Here is an 18,015-nt window from a genome sequence, read left to right as displayed (position 1 = left end):
GAAGTTGTGTGGAGCCGAGCAGGCTAATAGAGCTTTGAGGGGAAGGTCAGGATTTGTTCTGCAGCTTGGACAAAGAGAGAGAGAGAGTGTAATGGAGAGAGAGAGTAATGGAGTGAGAGAGAGAGAGTGAGACAGGTCTGACATGTGTCTTCCTGTCTGAGGACGCTGCCAACGCGCTGCAGAATGTCAGAACGACAGTAAAGCGGAGCGTCGGGGGTTAAATCTTCACATGTCGCACAGTTGAAAAGGACAAAAAGAAGAAATGTGAAACACGAAGGTTCACCTCTGAGGTGGAAATACCAGGAGAGGTCAGGGGTCAGAGGTCACACAAGAACAAACATCCCACTCGCATGTGGAGAAGAAGCTTTTCACAGAGAGACAGTGAAACCTGAACTGAATGATTGATTATGAAATGATGACAGGAGGAAAAGGAAAATAACAATATAATTATTACCACAAAGGTAACGGTGTCAGAAGTACACACATTTCAGTAATCAAGGTATTTAATTGCAAACGTCTGGTACTCAATGGACGAGTAAGTGTTTAATATTTCGGAGTAACTGTGTGCAGATGTAGAGATTTGGAACATTTGCTGATCGTTAACTTTTAACTTTTACAATTGTTTCTCAGAAATCCCTGAAATATACATTAGTCATTGAAAGTGCTTGAATATATATATATATATATATTTTGCAATAATAAGTACTTTTGACGGCAGGTGATTAGTTCAGGTTAATCCATTCATAATTCAGTGAAAGTTCATCAGAGTGAAGTCTTTAAATGTTCGGTTTTCTTTCCGATCCACAGTCCAGATGCTCAGTTTACAAAGATGTATGAAGAAGATAGGAAGCAGATGTTTACTTTGGAGAGGAGAGAGAGGACAGAGGACAGATCTATGAGGAAGTATGTGTGATATTTATTAAAAATGACTGGAACAAGTTAATACTGAACCTAAATCAACCTGAAGACCAGATTAAGAGCAGATGAGACATTAACAACATGGTTCTGGTCTCTCTCTCTGGTCTCTCTCTCTCTGGTCTCTCTCTGGTCTCTCTCTGGTCTCTCTCTCTCTGGTCTCTCTCTGGTCTCTCTCTGGTCTCTCTCTGGTCTCTCTCTGGTCTCTCTCTGGTCTCTCTCTCTGGTCTCTCTCTCTGGTCTCTCTCTGGTCTCTCTCTGGTCTCTCTCTGGTCTCTCTCTCTCTGGTCTCTCTCTGGTCTCTCTCTGGTCTCTCTCTGGTCTCTCTCTCTGGTCTCTCTCTCTCTGGTCTCTCTCTGGTCTCTCTCTGGTCTCTCTCTGGTCTCTCTCTCTCTGGTCTCTCTCTGGTCTCTCTCTCTGGTCTCTCTCTGGTCTCTCTCTGGTCTCTCTCTGGTCTCTCTCTCTGGTCTCTCTCTGGTCTCTCTCTCTGGTCTCTCTCTCTGGTCTCTCTCTCTCTGGTCTCTCTCTCTGGTCTCTCTCTCTGGTCTCTCTCTCTCTGGTCTCTCTCTGGTCTCTCTCTCTCTGGTCTCTCTCTCTGGTCTCTCTCTCTCTGGTCTCTCTCTGGTCTCTCTCTCTGGTCTCTCTCTCTCTGGTCTCTCTCTGGTCTCTCTCTCTCTGGTCTCTCTCTCTGGTCTCTCTCTCTCTCTGGTCTCTCTCTCTGGTCTCTCTCTCTCTCAAATGCCTCTTGGTTGAGTCACCTGTGGGACACGCCCCTCACCTGTGGGACACGCCCCTAACGACTGCAGCACACAGAGTGGAGTAAAGTAAACAGTCATCATTTCTTCCTAAATGTTCGCTGCTGTTTTTGTGAGAAACAAAGAAGCAGAAGTTTCCACTGGGCCCGAAGTCGTTTTCATTCAACATCTCAGCTGTAAACAACACACATGACGTCACGCTCAAAGTGTTCACTCCACAGTTTAATGTTCAGGTGACTGAACGTGTGCTGCAGCGCCTCCTGCAGGCCAACAGCAGTAATGTGCAGGAATCACAACCAGCACTCAGCTGGTAATGTGGCTACCGGAGCTAAAGGCTAAACTATCTGTTTAGTAAATTAACTCATAATATTTCACACAAACTTGTCATTGAAACAGAAAATAACTGTTGTCAGTAATTCACTCAATATTCATATTTTTGTTATACTTATTTGTAAAAGTTCTTCAAGACAATACTTGAATATGTCAGAGAAACCAAACGGATGCTTGTTTTAAAAAGTATAAATGATTTCATAAATTTCTCTCTCTCTCTACAGGAGAAGTATCCATCTGTCGTCTCTCTTCCTGGAGGCTGCAGTTCAGAGGTCGTGACCCTGAACCACCCTGAGCTTTCTGGGTAAATACTCTGCCGCCGGTGGAGCGCAGTAATGCAGCGCCGCCTCTTCGTCTGACCTCCGTCTCCGTTCACAGCTGCCTCTTGTTCGTCCATTGGTCGGTGGACGTGTCCAGAGAGGGCGGAGTCTCTCCGAAGATCGAGCTGCTGACAAAGATCCCCGAGAGAGGTGAGACTACCTGGAGACACGGAACGCTACGACAAACACAAACAGGGTGCTTACTGGGACGCAGACCGGATTAAAACTGAAAGACATACAATTACATTTTTTAAAAAGCATGTAGAGGTTGTGTTATTTAGCCCCGAGTACTGTCTGCAGACTGCAACACGCTCCACCAATACAGGAGGTTTAACAGTAAGGGGACATGTACCAGATGTGTTATTGATCAGGAGGTATTAGGCAGAGTTTCCACTGTAAAAAAACTAAATAATTTACCACAGACTAAACTGTGTTTTCGTTCTAACTGTGGAGCGAAAGTGTGAAGTGGGGGGGGCCAACGAACCCTTCCTCACGTCCTGCTGCCGGCGCCTTCGCTCAAACCTCACCCGTCCTCAAACTCTGTCCTTTTTTTATTTCGATCTCAACTTCACATCCGGACGGAAGGTTTCATGACGGCATCTCGTCCGTTAAAACAAAACACCTCCAGAAGTAAAGGCCTCCTCCTCTCAGATTGTTACCATGACGTCACCTTTTTTCTTCTTTTTTTTTGCCCGACTGACTAAAATATTTGCCAGTCTGCTCTTCTCGTAATTATTTTGACGTGTCAGGTATCTCCTTGGACATGGTCAGCACGTCATTTGATCACAGGTGAATTGATGGGATGTATTTCGTGTCTCTGCAGCGCTGCAGCTGTTTCCCTCTCAGGCTGTAGGTGGCGCCGAGGAAGCCTTCCAGAGCCTGCTGAGGCTTCTGGGCCCTGAAGCGGCCCTGGAGTCCGTCGTCATGGCGGTCGGCCTCTCACGGGACACGTAACTCACGTCTTCATCTGTGCACAACAACCTCTTACAAATAAAAACACACACACAGCGATGGTTTAGTCTCTTAGAAATCTTTATTTAATAGAAAGCTCGACTGACGCTTGTAACGGCAGAGCTCATCGGTCAAAATCTACAAAAATAAATAATTTAAATACAAAATGCAGGACAGCGGTGTCGCCTTTTTTGTATTCTCAAATAGTTTTTCTCCTCAGATATTTACACACACGCACACACACACACAGCCATTAAGAAGTCTGCAGCATCAGTGCTGCGATGCTTCTGCAGGCCGACGCCCAGGCAGCAGGCGGAGGCAGAGGCAGCCGACCAATCAGACGGCAGCTCGCCTGTCGGGAGCGCCACCGTCTCGGCGTTTTCTCCCGATTACAGAATCTTAAAAGGAATTTATTTTTGCCCCAGTTTGTGTCCGATAGCATTATTGTTAAATTATATCTGACAATCTGAACCCACATTGTATTGACACTTTAATAACTTAAAAGAGATTTCCTGAATCCTTGAACAACATTTTCTTCTCGTCTTCTCATGAACTTTTCACACAGTCCTGAATTTACTCCTCTAGGACTTCACTCACTATGAAACTCACTCTGCTGATGAAGGAAAAGCAGTTCAAAGCTCCACGACGAGCAGCTGGAATCAGACGCTGGTGTTTATTGTGTCCGGCTAGATAAAATAATAATAATAATAATAATAATGGTTATATTGTTTTCAGGCTTATTGCTTCACTCTTCAAAACACAGCAGTCGTACGTCCCTCATTTATAAAATATGACGACACAAACTGAAGCGGCTTTTTTTTCTCACGATCACAACCGCCGAGATTATGAAAATAATCTGTTCGGTTTGCAGCTTTCGTGATCGGATGCTTTGGCGTTAAATTCGTTACAATGTTTAGAAGTTATATAAAACTTAAAAAGTCTTGGTAACATCAAATCAGCTGCTGAGATATTAACCCACCCTCTTCCCATGAGCCTCTGCTTCCCTGTCGTGCTGCCTGCTGCGTCTTCAGTTCAACAGTTAGAAAGATCAGTGGTTGGTTCAGTTCACTGCGGTCCGCTCTCCATCCTTTTGACTCCTCCGTCTCCCTGACAACGAAGCTGACGCAATTGGGTTCAAAAGGGTCAAACTCCAGAGTTAGAGGGAGTGAAGCGGTCTTGTTTTTAAACCTTTAGTTTAGCGTTTGGACTTAACAGAACCGACCGCGTCACCCTGCTGACGCCCGGGAGGGGGAGACATGCGATTGGCTCGCGTCGCAGGGCCGTCAACCTGCTGCTGATAAGCGAGGAAGCAGCCGCCGCTCATCATCATCATCATCTCAATGGAGTGTGAAGGAGCTTTTTTCTGTCTAGTTTCCTTCTTGTAGTGTGATTTGTTTTCCAGGCGTTTGATTGGCTGACGGAGGTGGTGGAGGTTGGAGAGCGGACACTGTAAACAGGAACTGAAATCAAGTGTTACCAGTTTATCTGAAGCCTCAGCGAGCGCGGCTGGATTCAGAGGGCGATGACGTCAACGGGAAAGGAAATCTCAGGTCTGGTGTGTGACGACAAAAAGACCACGATGCAACACCTGGACCACAATGCAACACCTGGACCACGATGCAACACCTGGACTTGTCTGCTGGTGCTAACTAAAGAACTTTAAAAACGGGCTGCTAGTCCCACCTCCCGATGACGTCACCGTCACGCCTTCTGAAACCTCCCAGCGCCCCTGAACGCATCATTTTGCAAACGTCAGGCGACTCTTGTTGCGCTTCGGTTTCGAATCGTCGGGAGTTCGAGGTACTGAGAGTTCACGGCCGCGTCCACAGATTACAGTTACAAAACTGATCCGAGATCAGAGGCTAACCGACTTCGCGGCTTCGTCTCTGATCTCAGCTGCGAACGCAGACTGTAACAAAGCAAGTTTTCTTGATACAAACACACACACACACACACAAACACTCTCCAGTCCTACAAGAACATTTAGGCACACGGACAAACACAACAAGCCACGTATGGCACAGAACAACCAGCGGAGCAGCAGCATGAAGCCCGTCTCACGAGGGCTGCGCCGTTACCCAGAAGCCTTTGCTCTGGTGCGCACTGACCCTTTTGCTTTAAGATACTCTGCTCACATTGGTCTTCTGTTCAGGGAAGTGGAGCGATGACGCATTGCATCGGTGTTTCTGATTGGCCGACTGCGAGTCTGCACCGAAACCTCCAGGCTGAATTTGTGGTTTGGGCTTAAATTGTGAATAAGAGACGGAGAACCTCTATGCAGCAAGTGTAACACTACGCATCCCCAGGTTAGTGAACACGGGAGTGTTAGACAACTACTTACATGCTGCTTTTCTTACAACAAAACAGAACAATAAGAGTTAAAATAATGTGCTTTTTCTTCTTTTTTTATAAACAAAAAAGGTGTTACGTCAGAACCACCAAAAGGCAACTGGACACAAACGTCTCCGCTTGAAGAACCTACAAGAGCTGATTAGTCACAAGACCCGGCTGGACCTTAAAGGGTCAGTTTACCCAAATTACTCAACACACTCAGTGCTAAGACGACAACAGCTGCATCAGCTAATTCAACACGTACAATGTCAGCTGTTAATTAAACTATATGCTCATGGAGGCGTTGGTCTACTGGACTGTATGTCAGTACAACAACCTCTGACGGCACCAACAGAAAATGAACAATAAAGATTTAAAAAAGGTAAATTAATAACGGCTGATGTACTTGGTTGCATTATATTATAAAAAGGTGTACCTAATAAAGTGGCCACTGAGTGTGTTTTGTTATTTATTAATCTTCCTTCAAGTGAAATTTCTCCACGCAGATATTTTAGTTTGTTGGCAATGAAAGGTCATTTTAAGAATATATTTTAGAAAACAATGTTTTTATTGGAACTATTCTTCAAAATAGTTTCAATTAAAACCATTGTGTTTTGTAGATTATCCAGTTGTATTATACACTTTATATATAAAGAAATGTAATTTCTCAATGCTGTGACAGTCTCATAAATAAAACCAGAACTGGATAGATTTCACTGGAGGGAAGAGGCAAGGCTTTTTTAAAATTATTATTATTATTATTATTATTATTATTTTTATTTTTATTTAGGTGAAGTTACCCTTTAACGATACTCAACTCCTTCTTAAAAAGAAAAATAGTCACCAACATTTGACCTTCAAAATCTCGGCAAAAACGCCCGATAAGAAAAAAAAAAAGTTACCACGACAACGAACTGAGACGTCGAGCGCCTCTCGCTGTCATTTGGCTCTCGTGATTCTGGTTCACGAAGGTTTTGAAAACCAAAACGCTGCCGCACCTCATCTCAAAATAGTGGACCGAAGACCTCCGTGGAGTCCAGCAGAGAACTGGATCCTCTCCACCTGCAGGTGACCAGGTCAGCCCCACCTCCGCGTGGCCGCCAGCTGTGGCAACCAGTGCTTTCCGTTACCACGGCGACGCTGCTGGTCAACCTGGACATACATAATGGCTCCGCCTCGCTCTCCCAGAAGCCCCGCCTACATTCAGGAAAGGACATCTTACGTAGGTCGACGCCCAACAACATGCTTTTTCCTCTCTTCTCTTTCACTCTCCTTCCGTCTTCTCGGAGCTCCGGCCGGCCCTCGTCCCCGACGAGGAAAAGGCCGAAGCTCCCCGTGAGTTTTCTAATAAATATGCATCATGACAGGACACAGTGGTGACACTGGGATTCACCTCCTGGTGGGAGTGGCGCGTTAAAGAGTCTAGAATCGGTAACGTCCGATGAGTTAGTGGTGACTTTCCCGGAGATTTATTGTATTTGCCCGAGCTGTTAACCGCCGTCAACACGGAGCAGAGTGAAGAAGCTGCAGTACCGTCTCTGGCCTGTAGTGATTCTCGACCTCTGCGTCAACATCGACTCTGTTTCGATCACGAGTCTGTTAGTCGGGGGGTCCGGCTCTTATTGGGGGGGGGGGGGGAGGGGGAGTTCACATGGGGTGGAAGAGCAGCGTGCAGTCCTCTCTCTCTGCAGCTGTGAAGTTGCCAGAGTGTGGCGACAGAGAGCCCTTCGGCAAGGCACCGCCAGTCTTCAGGTAGCAGGAGACGATCTTCTGGTCCAGGCGCAGCTGGCTGGGGATGCTGTCGAACGGCTTTGGGTCCAGGTCCAAGATGGAGACGGAGTACGAGAGAGCCGCCGGCCTGGAGGAGAGGAAGTCCCTGAGCCGCCTCTGACTGGAGAGACTGGGGGAGGAGAGGAGGGAGAGTTAAAGCCGGTATCTGGCGCCACCTGGTGGCCATCATCATGCACTACAAGCTGGTTCATGAAAACGGTACACGATGTCTCGGGGACCAAAATGAATGGTTCATTCGTTTTATTTCTCTGTAGGATGCGACATAATGTTGTCGGGCACCCGGGGAGCCAAAACGATTCCCTTTTAGTGAACGTAAATTAAAGAGTGGCCTTAAGTGAATTACTACACAGCGTAATCCCTCAATACTGGATCGATAAAAAAAGATTGACCATTAAGACACAAACAGAAAGACTTAAGTGGTCCTTTAAGTCTCCTGCGGACTTTAGGTCCACCTGTCAGCTAATGGGGCAACAATCCTCTCCCTCAACTCTTACCCTTCTTCATCCTCTTCTTCCTCACCGCTGGGCACCAGAGCGACCATGATGGAGCAGTCCTTGGCTGTCATGGCGACGCGGTACTGATGGACCTGAAGTCAAAGCACACGGTTCCTTTTAGTAACCAATTCACAAAGAAATCAGTTGGAAATCTGTCACAGTATTTTCAGCCTGTTATTCGACACCACTGAACTCAGTTTGTACTGGTGGTTGAACGAGACCCGACGAGAGGGAAACGGTACAGAACCCGGGCCGCCGGTCTCACCTTGGCGACGGCGTACTCCACGGAGCCGTCGTCCTCGGTGGGACACTTCTGCAGCTTCTCCAGGAAGGCCTCGTTGTACGGCCCCTCCATCTGAAGACGAGTTCTGACGCAGACGGGAAGCGACGCCGGAGACCAGACGGTGGTGCCCCTTCGCAAGTGACGGAATGAGATTTATCTAGACAGACAGCGCGACTGCAGCTTTCTTTCCCCCCTCCCCCGACGCTCGTTAACAGTTACCTCTCCTTGGGGAAGTCCTGCAGGTGCTGCTCCACACGGCGGTACAGAGGGTAGAGTCCTTCAATGTCCAGGGTGTCCAACATCTGAGTCTGGAGGATCCGGAACAAAACGCTGTCGCCGGGTAAACCCTGAGAGCCTGAACACCGGGAGGAGGGGGAGGGGAGATTCAAAAGGTTTAAATCAAGAAGAGCATGTAATGTCTCGCTGAGCATCAAGCTCAACCCAGACAGACAGACAGACAGACATGCATGCAGACAGACAGACAGTTGACCGGAGGGTCCTGACCATTGCTGATCCTCTCCTTGTTGAACAGACTGGCGTCACAGAAGCTCCGTCCTTCTCCCCGTGTGTCCGTCTCCACCTCTCCACCTCCACCACTCAGCAGGGCGTTCACCAGGACCTACACACAGAGAGAGAGACACTTCATCATCTCACCACAGGCAGTCGCTTCCAACCTGGTTAACGACCTCACTCGGGCCAAAAGACTGTTTGCTTGACAGAGAGAGTCCACTCATTAACATCGGTCTGATCACGACCCGAGTGACGAGTCTTTAAACCTTCATGTGAGATCAAGAATTGATAAATAAAAAGTTCTTGTAGCTCTATTTTTAAACGGAGAATAACATACACTTTAATCTTCTCACATCTCTGACTGACGGAGTTTCAGGAAAACGGCGAGACTTTAGAAGGATGTTGAGACTCTTTGTGTTGGTACATTTTAAAAAAGGCACGTTGGGTAGAATCCCCATTAGCGCGATAGCTTTACCTGGATGAAGTTGTTCAGGACCGCTTTGCTGGTCACGTGACTGTTGATCCGGTTGTTTCCGTACAGGAAGTACGGTCTGAGGTGATGCAGCAGGGAGTTCAGGTCCATCGAGTCGTCGCTGACCTCCTTGCTGCTGTAGATGCACTGACCTCCCTGACAGACACATGCGGGGGTTGAATATCTCAGAGCTCTCGTCACGGCTTCGGTTAGAAGAGCAAAGACTGCAGGAGGATCTCAAGCGGAGGTTAAGTTTAGTCTGTTCTGATTCTCCAACTGTATTTCTGCATTTTGAGCTCAGCAGGTCATAAATACTCTTTATAACTTTCCCACGTGTCATAAACACCAATCATTCCGTTCATCGCTCCTTAAACCAGGAGGAGGTGTGTTGATGGACCGGGTTGCTGAAGTCTGCATCGTACAGAGCGAGAGAGGGACGGTTCCGTCTCACCTTAAAGATCTTGAAGTTGTTCTGAGGTTCTTCTATCAGGTGTCTGATGGCAAAGTGCATTCTCTGTCGGTTACTGAACAGAAACGAGAGAACAAGCAGCTTCGTTATGAGCAGCTGAATCTGCAGTGTGGTGGAAGGAATAGTTGCTCAAGTTATTTATGTATAAGAGCTGGATGTGCTTTATCTCACCCTGAGAACAGGTCTAGAGGACAGTACAGACTCGGCCTCTTCCACTTCCCATTGGCCACCTGGTGAGAGAGAGAGAATACAAAAGGGATGAAGGAACGTCAACGAGAGACGGAAGTAATTTAACCAATAAAAAAAGAGTTTGTTCTGTAGTTTTTAGTTGTTTTCCCATCTATCTAGGGAGGAACTTCTGTCTGTGGGCGTGTCCTTCGCGAATCTCAAGTTCATCCGGTAACACGACGGAGGTGCCTTCAAGTTTGGTGCAAAACATTAAGTGTTGTTAAACTTTGAATAAAGTGACCAGCACTGTTTTGCTGCAGCCGGGGGGGGGTACTTGTAGTGTAGTGTGTGTGTACTTGTAGTGTGTGTACTTGTAGTTACCTTGTAGTGTTGGTGCATGCAGAAGCGGCACACTTTGGTCTTGATGTCTTTGCTGACATGTTTGGAGGACGGCAGGAAGCCACATTTGGGCTAAGAACAAAACACACAAAACAGCAGCTGAGTAACACACACACACACAGAGATAGACACACACACACTTAGTCAAACTCATGTGATGTTTGTCTGAGTGATTCACAGGCGAAGATTTCTGAAACTGCTTCTCAGGAGCCAGAACTTCTTAAACCAGTTTTAATACCAAGATGAAACTACAGATCGGCTCAAAAGGAATTAACTTTGTTATTTTTGTGTGTGTGTGTGTGTGTGTATGTGTGTGTGTGTGTACCTTAATCTCAATGCAGAGTGGAGGAGTGTGTGTTGGCTGGTGGAGGATTGGAGACGTCAGGTTGGGCAGACAGAGAGCACAGCCGCTGTAGATGTCCATCACCTTATCACAGCGCCAGGCTGACACACACAGACAGACACAGACACGTTAATTTATCATCTAACCTCCTGAACGAATAAACATGTAAACATTATCAACACGCGTCTCTGTTCTTTCTTTTTCCACCCAGAAGATTACACAAAAAAAAATAAAAATAAAAATGTACCTGGTCTTTGATGTTGAACTTTGATTGACAGCTGTCGCACAAACTCTAGCGGCAGTTTGACCACTTCCTGAAGAGAAAATGAAAACATAAAAACTTAGTTACCAAAGTCACCAAAAACGCAGCTCCGTCTCTGCTGCAGAGTCTCGCGGTTCTCCTCACCGGTTCGTTACGGGTCGATAACGCACAGAGAACTTCTCATGGAGCCAAATAAATGGAGCTATTGAGTCCAACCTCCAGCTCACAGTTCAATCTTAAAAAGTCGGCACCATATGACCGCGGGAACCCTCCGGACGCCAACACTGTCACTCTTTGTTTTCCTGAAATCGCAGCTGCAAGAAAACGGTCTCGTGTTTTGGCCCCGCCCCCCCCCCCCTGATGGGGGCGTGTTCCAATATCGATTCGCTTGAAAACTTTAAATTACACATTTGTAAAAGTGCTTTGAGTCAAAAAGACTAATGAACACTGGCATCTTTGTTGTGTGAGCTGATGCAGACACATTGCCGTGACACAGGCTGGTGTGTGTTGCCATTTTTTTAATGGCTTTTTTAAGCCGTCTTGTCTGCTACCACATAATAAAATGTGATTTCAGTACCTGCTCACCGCCGGTTGAAGTACCATCTCAGCTTGGGTGAGGGTCAGGGCGTCAACACGCCCACAAAAGAGGCGGGGCTTCTCCCGTCTCTTGTGTAAGTAGAGATTCGGTTATTTGTTATTTGCATGCGTTATTCTGCCTCGATGAAAAAGCTCCCGTCCATGGATCTCCATTACAAACAGGAGAGTGATGTAAAACGTGAAGGCAGATTTCGATACTCAAAATACTGGTAATAGATTAATTGTTTGGATTAATTTATTTAAAAATCGGTAAAATAGTCAACAGATTATTCAATAGAAAACGAGTCGTTAGTGGCGGCCCTAATCAATATAGCTGTTTTTGTTTTGCATCAAGTCAGTGTTGGTTGAGGTTGAAAACTTAAAGTTTAGTTTTGAAGGAGGTGAGGTCACATGACCCTCTGTAGGCCACCTGACCCTCTGTAGGCCACCTGACCCTCTGTAGGTCACATGACCCTCTGTAGGCCACCTACCTGACCCTCTGTCGGCCACCCGGGGCTACGTTAGCCCCCACTAGCATAAGTGCTGCATACTCTTCATGTTTTACGGGTTAAAAGGTGTGAACAGAACGCGTCTCACCCCGCTGTGGATGAACTTCTCTCCCAGCAGGCTGCTCATCACGTTGGAGCTGAAGTCCACAATGTTCTGGATCTGCCTGAAGGCCTGCTCCACGGTCTGCCGGACAAACACACGGACCGGTAAACTGCAAGTTAGGACCGGTTCTAAAAGGTGACAGACTTGAATAATGTTGTCAGAGCACTTATTTGAGTCATGTGACCTCTGTGGAAGGCAAACATAAAGGCTTGAATGAGTGCTCTCGTCAACAATCTCTATTCGTGGTGCAGCGGATCATAAAACTCACGGTTCAGATCGTATCGCGGATCAGAGTCACGGATCGGATCACAGATCGGATCAGCACAAAAGAAAACAAAAAAAAGGAGCAAATATAACTTTTACAGATCCCTGATCGTGGGGTTTTTGTTGCCGCCGATGCATATTGTTGTTTGATTATGGCAGCTGGTCTACAAGATACATCGGTGTAAACAAAGAAAAAAGAAAAATCCTTTTACTTTGTTGTAATAAGGAAATGAAAGATTGTATTTTTATGGATTAAAACAAATAGTCAGACGTATTAATAATGTATTATAATCAGTTTAGAGCTTAACGTAAACAGTATAATAATGAATCTCATATCCATTTATGTTGTTGTGAAAACAACTGGATTTAATAAAGTTCCTCACCAACACTACGTTTTACAAGATGTGAACACATCACGGTGACGTTATAATTTACAGTCGCCCAATACTCATTTTCACTGAACGGAGCCTGAACGCATCATAATGTAACTGAACAAAACAATTTAAACATCCACAATTGACCATTTGATCATAAGCTCCTCCCAGATATTTTTCCTTTCTGTGCACTTCTCTCTTAAACTCGTATATTATTTCCGTTGCAGTGTCTCGCCCCGATATCGTGAAAGGTGAACGGCACAAAATCGTGACAGTCCTAGCGACAGTAACCGGGGGGGGGGGGGGGGCTTAGCGAAAGGTAAATTCTTTCACTGATTAAAGTGTGTTCTGCCGTTGTGCTCGTTGACAAATGTTTTCCCGGTTGGACAAACAAATCAACCTGATGGAAGTCAAGTAGACGGACCTTTACCTGCATCAGAATGTTAACAACAACTTCATGTCTACGTGTTCAAAGTAAACCGGCTTCAACGTGACGGCAGCTCAGAGTGAATTTGAATGTTGCGGCTGGGCGAGGCGCCACTCTAGTTTACATTTGTATCCGGCGCTGCGGAGTCAAGCCTTTAAAAAATCTGACCAGGATGTAAGATCCACTGACAATAAACAAAGCCGTGGCTAAATGGAGCACTGAGCCATTACACCGGTTTCTATTGGAGCCGCACTAACAGGTACGAGCTGATGTTATCAGACGGCTCACGGCAGCACGGAGTTCAATTTAAAAAACTCTTGTTCATTGTTGTTGTTACGGAGCGTCTTTGATCCAAAAGCTGAGCCGACACAATGATTTTATTCATCTTGCACATCGAGTTAACTCACACTACACATTTCAATGAATCAGCCAGTTGTGCAATGAGCACTCGCGCCGAGTCCCGACCGATTCGGTCAATTCCAAAAAAAAGGTTTTATTAAAGATTTGCTTTGTAGAAATAATAAGAATGAAGCTGCAGATGGGTGGAGGATGAGGACAGTTTGGTCTGTTTTGAGTATGTGGTTCAGCCACATCATCTAAAACACTGCAAATAATAATTAAAAACAAGCTCATTACGGTTTCACAGCATCGACCCCCTCGAACTGAACATCAAAAAGGAGAATCTACCCTAAATTAGGCCTTAGAATTAAGTTTGTGGGAATAAAAAGATGTAAAGTCTGTCAGAAAGAATAGAGGTTCACACTGAAAACCAATCAAATGTAATCAACACAGAGTATAAGATTCACACAACCTTCTATGTGAACTGCATCAAAATGATTTCATACACACACACACACACACACACACACACACCTGTGGTGGGTTCTCAGAGTCCTCGGCCGGATACTTGAGGAGGCGCAGAACTCTGGAAAGCTGCAAGAACAGAAGAGAAGCTCAGTTGGGATCTGGTCGCAAAAAGAAGTCTGGTTGTATAGAAGTCTATGCTTCATGTGTTAAAGCTGCATTATCTCTCCTGACCACCAGGGGGCAACTCCTCTGGTTGTATAGAAGTCTATATAAATGACTACTTTTATTGATGTATTCCCTCAGTAAACATGAGTTTTTGGTCTCAATCTCTAGTTTCAAGTCTTCTTCAATACAGCGTGATGTTCATTTAGTAAATTATGGTCTAAAAACACACAATAAAGCAGGGTATGCTTTAGGGCGGGGCTCCCATGTGTTGCTACTACACTGATCTGGCAGTTTTAAGTGTTTTCACCTCATTAAAGTTAATTGTAAACTTCTTGTCTCATTAATCGTTTGGATGAACTTCGCTCCACCTTCTTGGCGACGGCTAAACTTCCGAACTCGAGGCTCCGAGCCGACGGGTGACGTCGCGGTGACTGCGTCTGCTTCCCATAAACAGTCCACGGTTTTAACTAAGTGTCTCTGATTGTCTGGAGAGCTTTTTCAAAACAATACAATGCATGATGGATTAACTGTAAGAATGCATGACGGTGCCGTCTTCTGTCAGCATTTGGGTGTGTCCACGTGGAGAACATCGATGTACACGGGATTAGGACGACAGAACAAATATCAGGATGAGTAGTCGCGAGTCTCTACCACATTGCTAATCCGGTTATGCAGGAAAGCAGACAATGTGGTAACCTGTACTGCCGTAAACCGGTCACAGTGAAAGTGACATTTACACAGTATATCGGTAATAAAATGTATTAATCCCTTAATTATGTTAAAGTGTGTCGTTGACACAATGCGGTGAGTTTTTTTTTTTTTTTTTTCTCTCAGCTCAAATTTGTCTACATTTTACAGTCAAATTTTTGGTGGAAGCCCGAAACAAAACTCATGATTATAATAGTATAGAAAAAAAGTAAATCCAATATGAATGGAGTTATCTACACCTGCAGGGAAGGTCACTAGCTATGTGAAATGTGTCTCTTGTAGTCACTTCATCATTCATCTTTCACCGCTGGCTATACACCCAGTCACATTCCCTCTTGCGTAATAACCTGTTGAATGAAAGGTGTAGTTTGGTTTGGCCAATAAAGACGAAACATAAGCTTATGTTGTAATACCGTGTTGTATTCGACCATTGTGGTTACAAACGGATGAGCAGGACTGATTACCGAAATATTAGAAATTTGTATTTAATATTACATTACATGTCATTTAGCTGACGCTTTTATCCAAAGCGACTTACAATAAGTGATAATATGATATGGTGTAATAGCCATATAACATGGTCATTTTAACCACAACATCTTTGCCACCAGACAATTCTATCGATATTTTCATCCACCCACAACATTTATTTATATTTATATCGCCTCATCTCACACTAGACCTTTCTGAATTGTAGAATTCACCGTTTGGAACAAATATTGATATTAAAAAAATAAAAATAAAACTTTTAGGGTGCAAACTTTATATACGACATCTGAGAATAAGCAAACTCTAGATTGCAATGAAACACAAACTTAATGCTGTTTAAGGTTGTTTTACTTATTCAATAAAGATATTAATCTGTAAAAAAAAAAAAAAGTTTATTACTATCAACAATGAGGGGGGGAAAAGTGGGAAATATTCTATATATAGATGACATACCTGCAAAATATTCCTAAATTATACATCTGATGAACACGTTGCTTGTATTTAGGCTCAGAGCGTGTTTCATACTAACTTAAATGCATCTCCATCTGTTGTATCAGGGTATAAAAACTGTCAAGAACTGTAGTTTCTGACCAAATAAGTACCGATTTAAATATGTGTGCATAGATTATCCTGTTCGGGACAAAGTTCTCGTGTTCAGACACCATGTGATCCTTCATTGGTTCAGTAGAACTGCATGTTCCTTAAAAGTAGAGCATCTGGAATAAAACGTGGATCATTTCCCTTCCACTCCATTTTAAAAGTCAGTAAACGGCCACATTGGATTAGCTACATAAAACCCAAAGGAGTAAGTCAAATGTAAACAATTTTTTTTTTTTTTTTAAAGCCCAAGAAAGCGTGACAGCTCGTGAGCAGAATGTTACAGAACCGTGACGTCATACCCGCCTCATAACGTGTAACCGGTTGCCCAACGACAACTTGACTGGACCTGCGGGTCCCGTTATAGGCAAGCGAAGTGCTGACTGCAACCAGCGAGGCTGCTAACGGCGACATTAGCTTCCCCGTTAGGACCTCCGCTTACATTGTACGAGCCGTGACGTCACCCGGTCAGTCCGTAACACTGACCGGACGTGAACGCGTGCGTGACTTCTGCCAACCGGCGGTGGGTTTTATCCGTTTGTTGTCGACTCTGTAACCATCTTTTTTTTCTCTCCTCGTTTTAACTCGTCGGTTGCTAGCGAGCCGGCTAAGCTACGCGGCTAGCTACGTAAAACCCTGACAGTTTGACGTAAAAAAAAAAAAAAACCTCAGTTGAGAACAGATATTTAAAAGTGTCCCAACGGCCGCTGGAGTTAACGTAAAGTGTGACGCGGTCGGTCGGTGTCCCCTTTCTCCTCTTAAACTCTGCTACCGCTTTAGCACGACTTGTGTCGGCTTCGCGGTAGCTTCGCCTCCTCACCTGGACGTGTGAGACCACCAGGCTCTTGTTTCCTTCTCCGTGATACTTCCACTCGTTCTCGTCCATTTTGTCCGGTTCCATCACACCGACGAGGACAAACTGAGTTCCTGTTAACCTCCAGAAAGTAACAGAAAGACGTCACAGTAACATACAAGTACGCCGACCGGTGCTGCTAGCAATACTTCAGAAGTACCGACTGACTTCTTCTTCTGCTGCTGCAAGTGGACGAGGTTACCGAGAAATGTACTGCTTCCGGTTAGGGCTTCAAAATAAAGTGTGTACATTTTAAGTTGAGTATAAAGTCAAGGCTTACGAGAAGAGAGTCGTAACTTTATGAGAAAGAAAAAGTCGTATAACAAGAACAGTTATAATTTCGTCAAATTAGTGAAAAGTCAAAAATTGAGAATACAATTTATATATTCTGAGTTATGTAATGTTTAACTTAAACATGTGTAATGTTTAAGTTTAAAGTCTTAATTTAACAGCAACATTTCTTTATTTTTGTGCTTTTGGTTACATTTTTTAACTATTTCCGGTTGTACTCTCGTTGACTCCGTCAGGCTTGACTGTATGATTGATTGACAGGTTGATGGACCGCTCCCCTGTAACCGGTATCCACTGACGCCCCGCCCACTCCACTTTGATTGGTCGGAGCCGGTAATCGAGTGGATTGGACAAGCGGAATGGGTGGGAGACAAAAAAAACTTAATTTATTTTGGACGGCGGAGTCAAATGACGTCATAGGATCCAGAAGTGGAAACGTACAGTAGGTCATGTGATTTATGACTAATACCTTCATTTAAACGACAAAGACGAGAACATTCCTCAGCTGCAGAGGAAAAGTACAGCTTTTGGGGGAATAACTCAAGAGTTTTTCAAAGTACCTGCAAGCAGTCGGGTTAAAAAATAAATAATAGTTTACTTGTTCTTACCTACATTCTATGCTACTTTATTCTTAATTCGGAGGGAAATATTGTAATTTCGACAGCTTTGGTTCCTAGTTACCTAAAGGTGAAGACTTATAAAACATATAAATGATGAGCTTATATAACGTGATGCATTGTTATATATCTAACTTCCCAACAATAGTACAATTCCCCTTATAATAAATATAAAACAGGATTGTGTGCTCTCTGTATTGGAGATAAATCATCTTGGTGCAGCTTTCAGTTAATTTAGTCACGTACAACTGGATAAAATACTACAAGACGAGTACAAATGCTGCATTCAAAAGGTAAAAGTGCAGAAGTATTAGTACTACTGTCTGTAGTTTAATCTGTAACAACGGACCACATGTTATACTGAACGTATGTTTTGTGTAAATTTATAATTTTAAAAGTAACAAGTAAATTTAGCTCCTAATAAAGTGCATAAAAAAAAATC

General features: G+C 44.6%; 2 protein-coding genes across 3 annotated transcripts in view; one reads left to right on the top strand and one right to left on the bottom strand.

Moving 5' to 3' along the window:
• cenpp (centromere protein P) overlaps positions 1–3,438 on the top strand; it is a 67,498-nt gene extending 64,060 nt beyond the window's left edge. Inside the window, exons 7-9 of the mRNA XM_034533920.1 lie at positions 2,225–2,304; positions 2,379–2,470; positions 3,144–3,438. Of these exons, the coding sequence (XP_034389811.1) occupies positions 2,225–2,304; positions 2,379–2,470; positions 3,144–3,274 (303 nt within the window). The 3' untranslated portion in view covers positions 3,275–3,438. The remainder of the gene's footprint in view (positions 1–2,224; positions 2,305–2,378; positions 2,471–3,143) is intronic.
• Positions 3,335–16,854, bottom strand: ippk (inositol 1,3,4,5,6-pentakisphosphate 2-kinase). 2 transcript variants are annotated; one of them, XM_034533916.1, is made up of 14 exons: positions 16,633–16,854; positions 13,920–13,979; positions 11,967–12,062; positions 10,779–10,845; positions 10,514–10,632; positions 10,171–10,260; positions 9,793–9,851; positions 9,604–9,676; positions 9,156–9,308; positions 8,675–8,789; positions 8,390–8,525; positions 8,153–8,300; positions 7,888–7,979; positions 3,335–7,502 (listed from the first exon to the last, which is right to left on the bottom strand). In XM_034533916.1, the coding sequence occupies exons 1-14, from the start codon at positions 16,711–16,713 to the stop codon at positions 7,250–7,252; spliced, it is 1,542 nt and encodes a 513-aa protein (XP_034389807.1). In that variant the 5' UTR covers positions 16,714–16,854; the 3' UTR covers positions 3,335–7,249. The 2 variants fall into 2 exon arrangements, with proteins under 2 accessions (XP_034389807.1, XP_034389808.1); XM_034533917.1 differs by lacking the exon at positions 3,335–7,502 and having other exon boundaries at positions 7,890–7,979; positions 8,081–8,300; positions 16,633–16,849.
• Positions 16,855–18,015: the final 1,161 nt, after the last annotated feature.

This window comes from Cyclopterus lumpus, chromosome 5 (genome assembly GCF_009769545.1).
Source record: "Cyclopterus lumpus isolate fCycLum1 chromosome 5, fCycLum1.pri, whole genome shotgun sequence".
Lineage (NCBI taxonomy): Eukaryota > Metazoa > Chordata > Actinopteri > Perciformes > Cyclopteridae > Cyclopterus > Cyclopterus lumpus.
Note: the sequence above shows the minus strand (reverse complement) of the source record. Positions and strands in the feature narration are given on the sequence as shown.

Bases quoted from the DNA above. Each gene is read 5' to 3' on its own strand.
- ippk (XM_034533916.1), bottom strand. From the start codon at position 16,713: ATGGAACCGGACAAAATGGACGAGAACGAGTGGAAGTATCACGGAGAA. The intron at 12,063-13,919 runs GTGTGTGTGTGT...TTTGTCCGGCAG, and splicing joins ACTCTGAGAACCCACCACAG to ACCGTGGAGCAGGCCTTCAG. The intron at 10,633-10,778 runs GTACATTTTTAT...TGTGTGTGTCAG, and splicing joins AGTTCAACATCAAAGACCAG to CCTGGCGCTGTGATAAGGTG.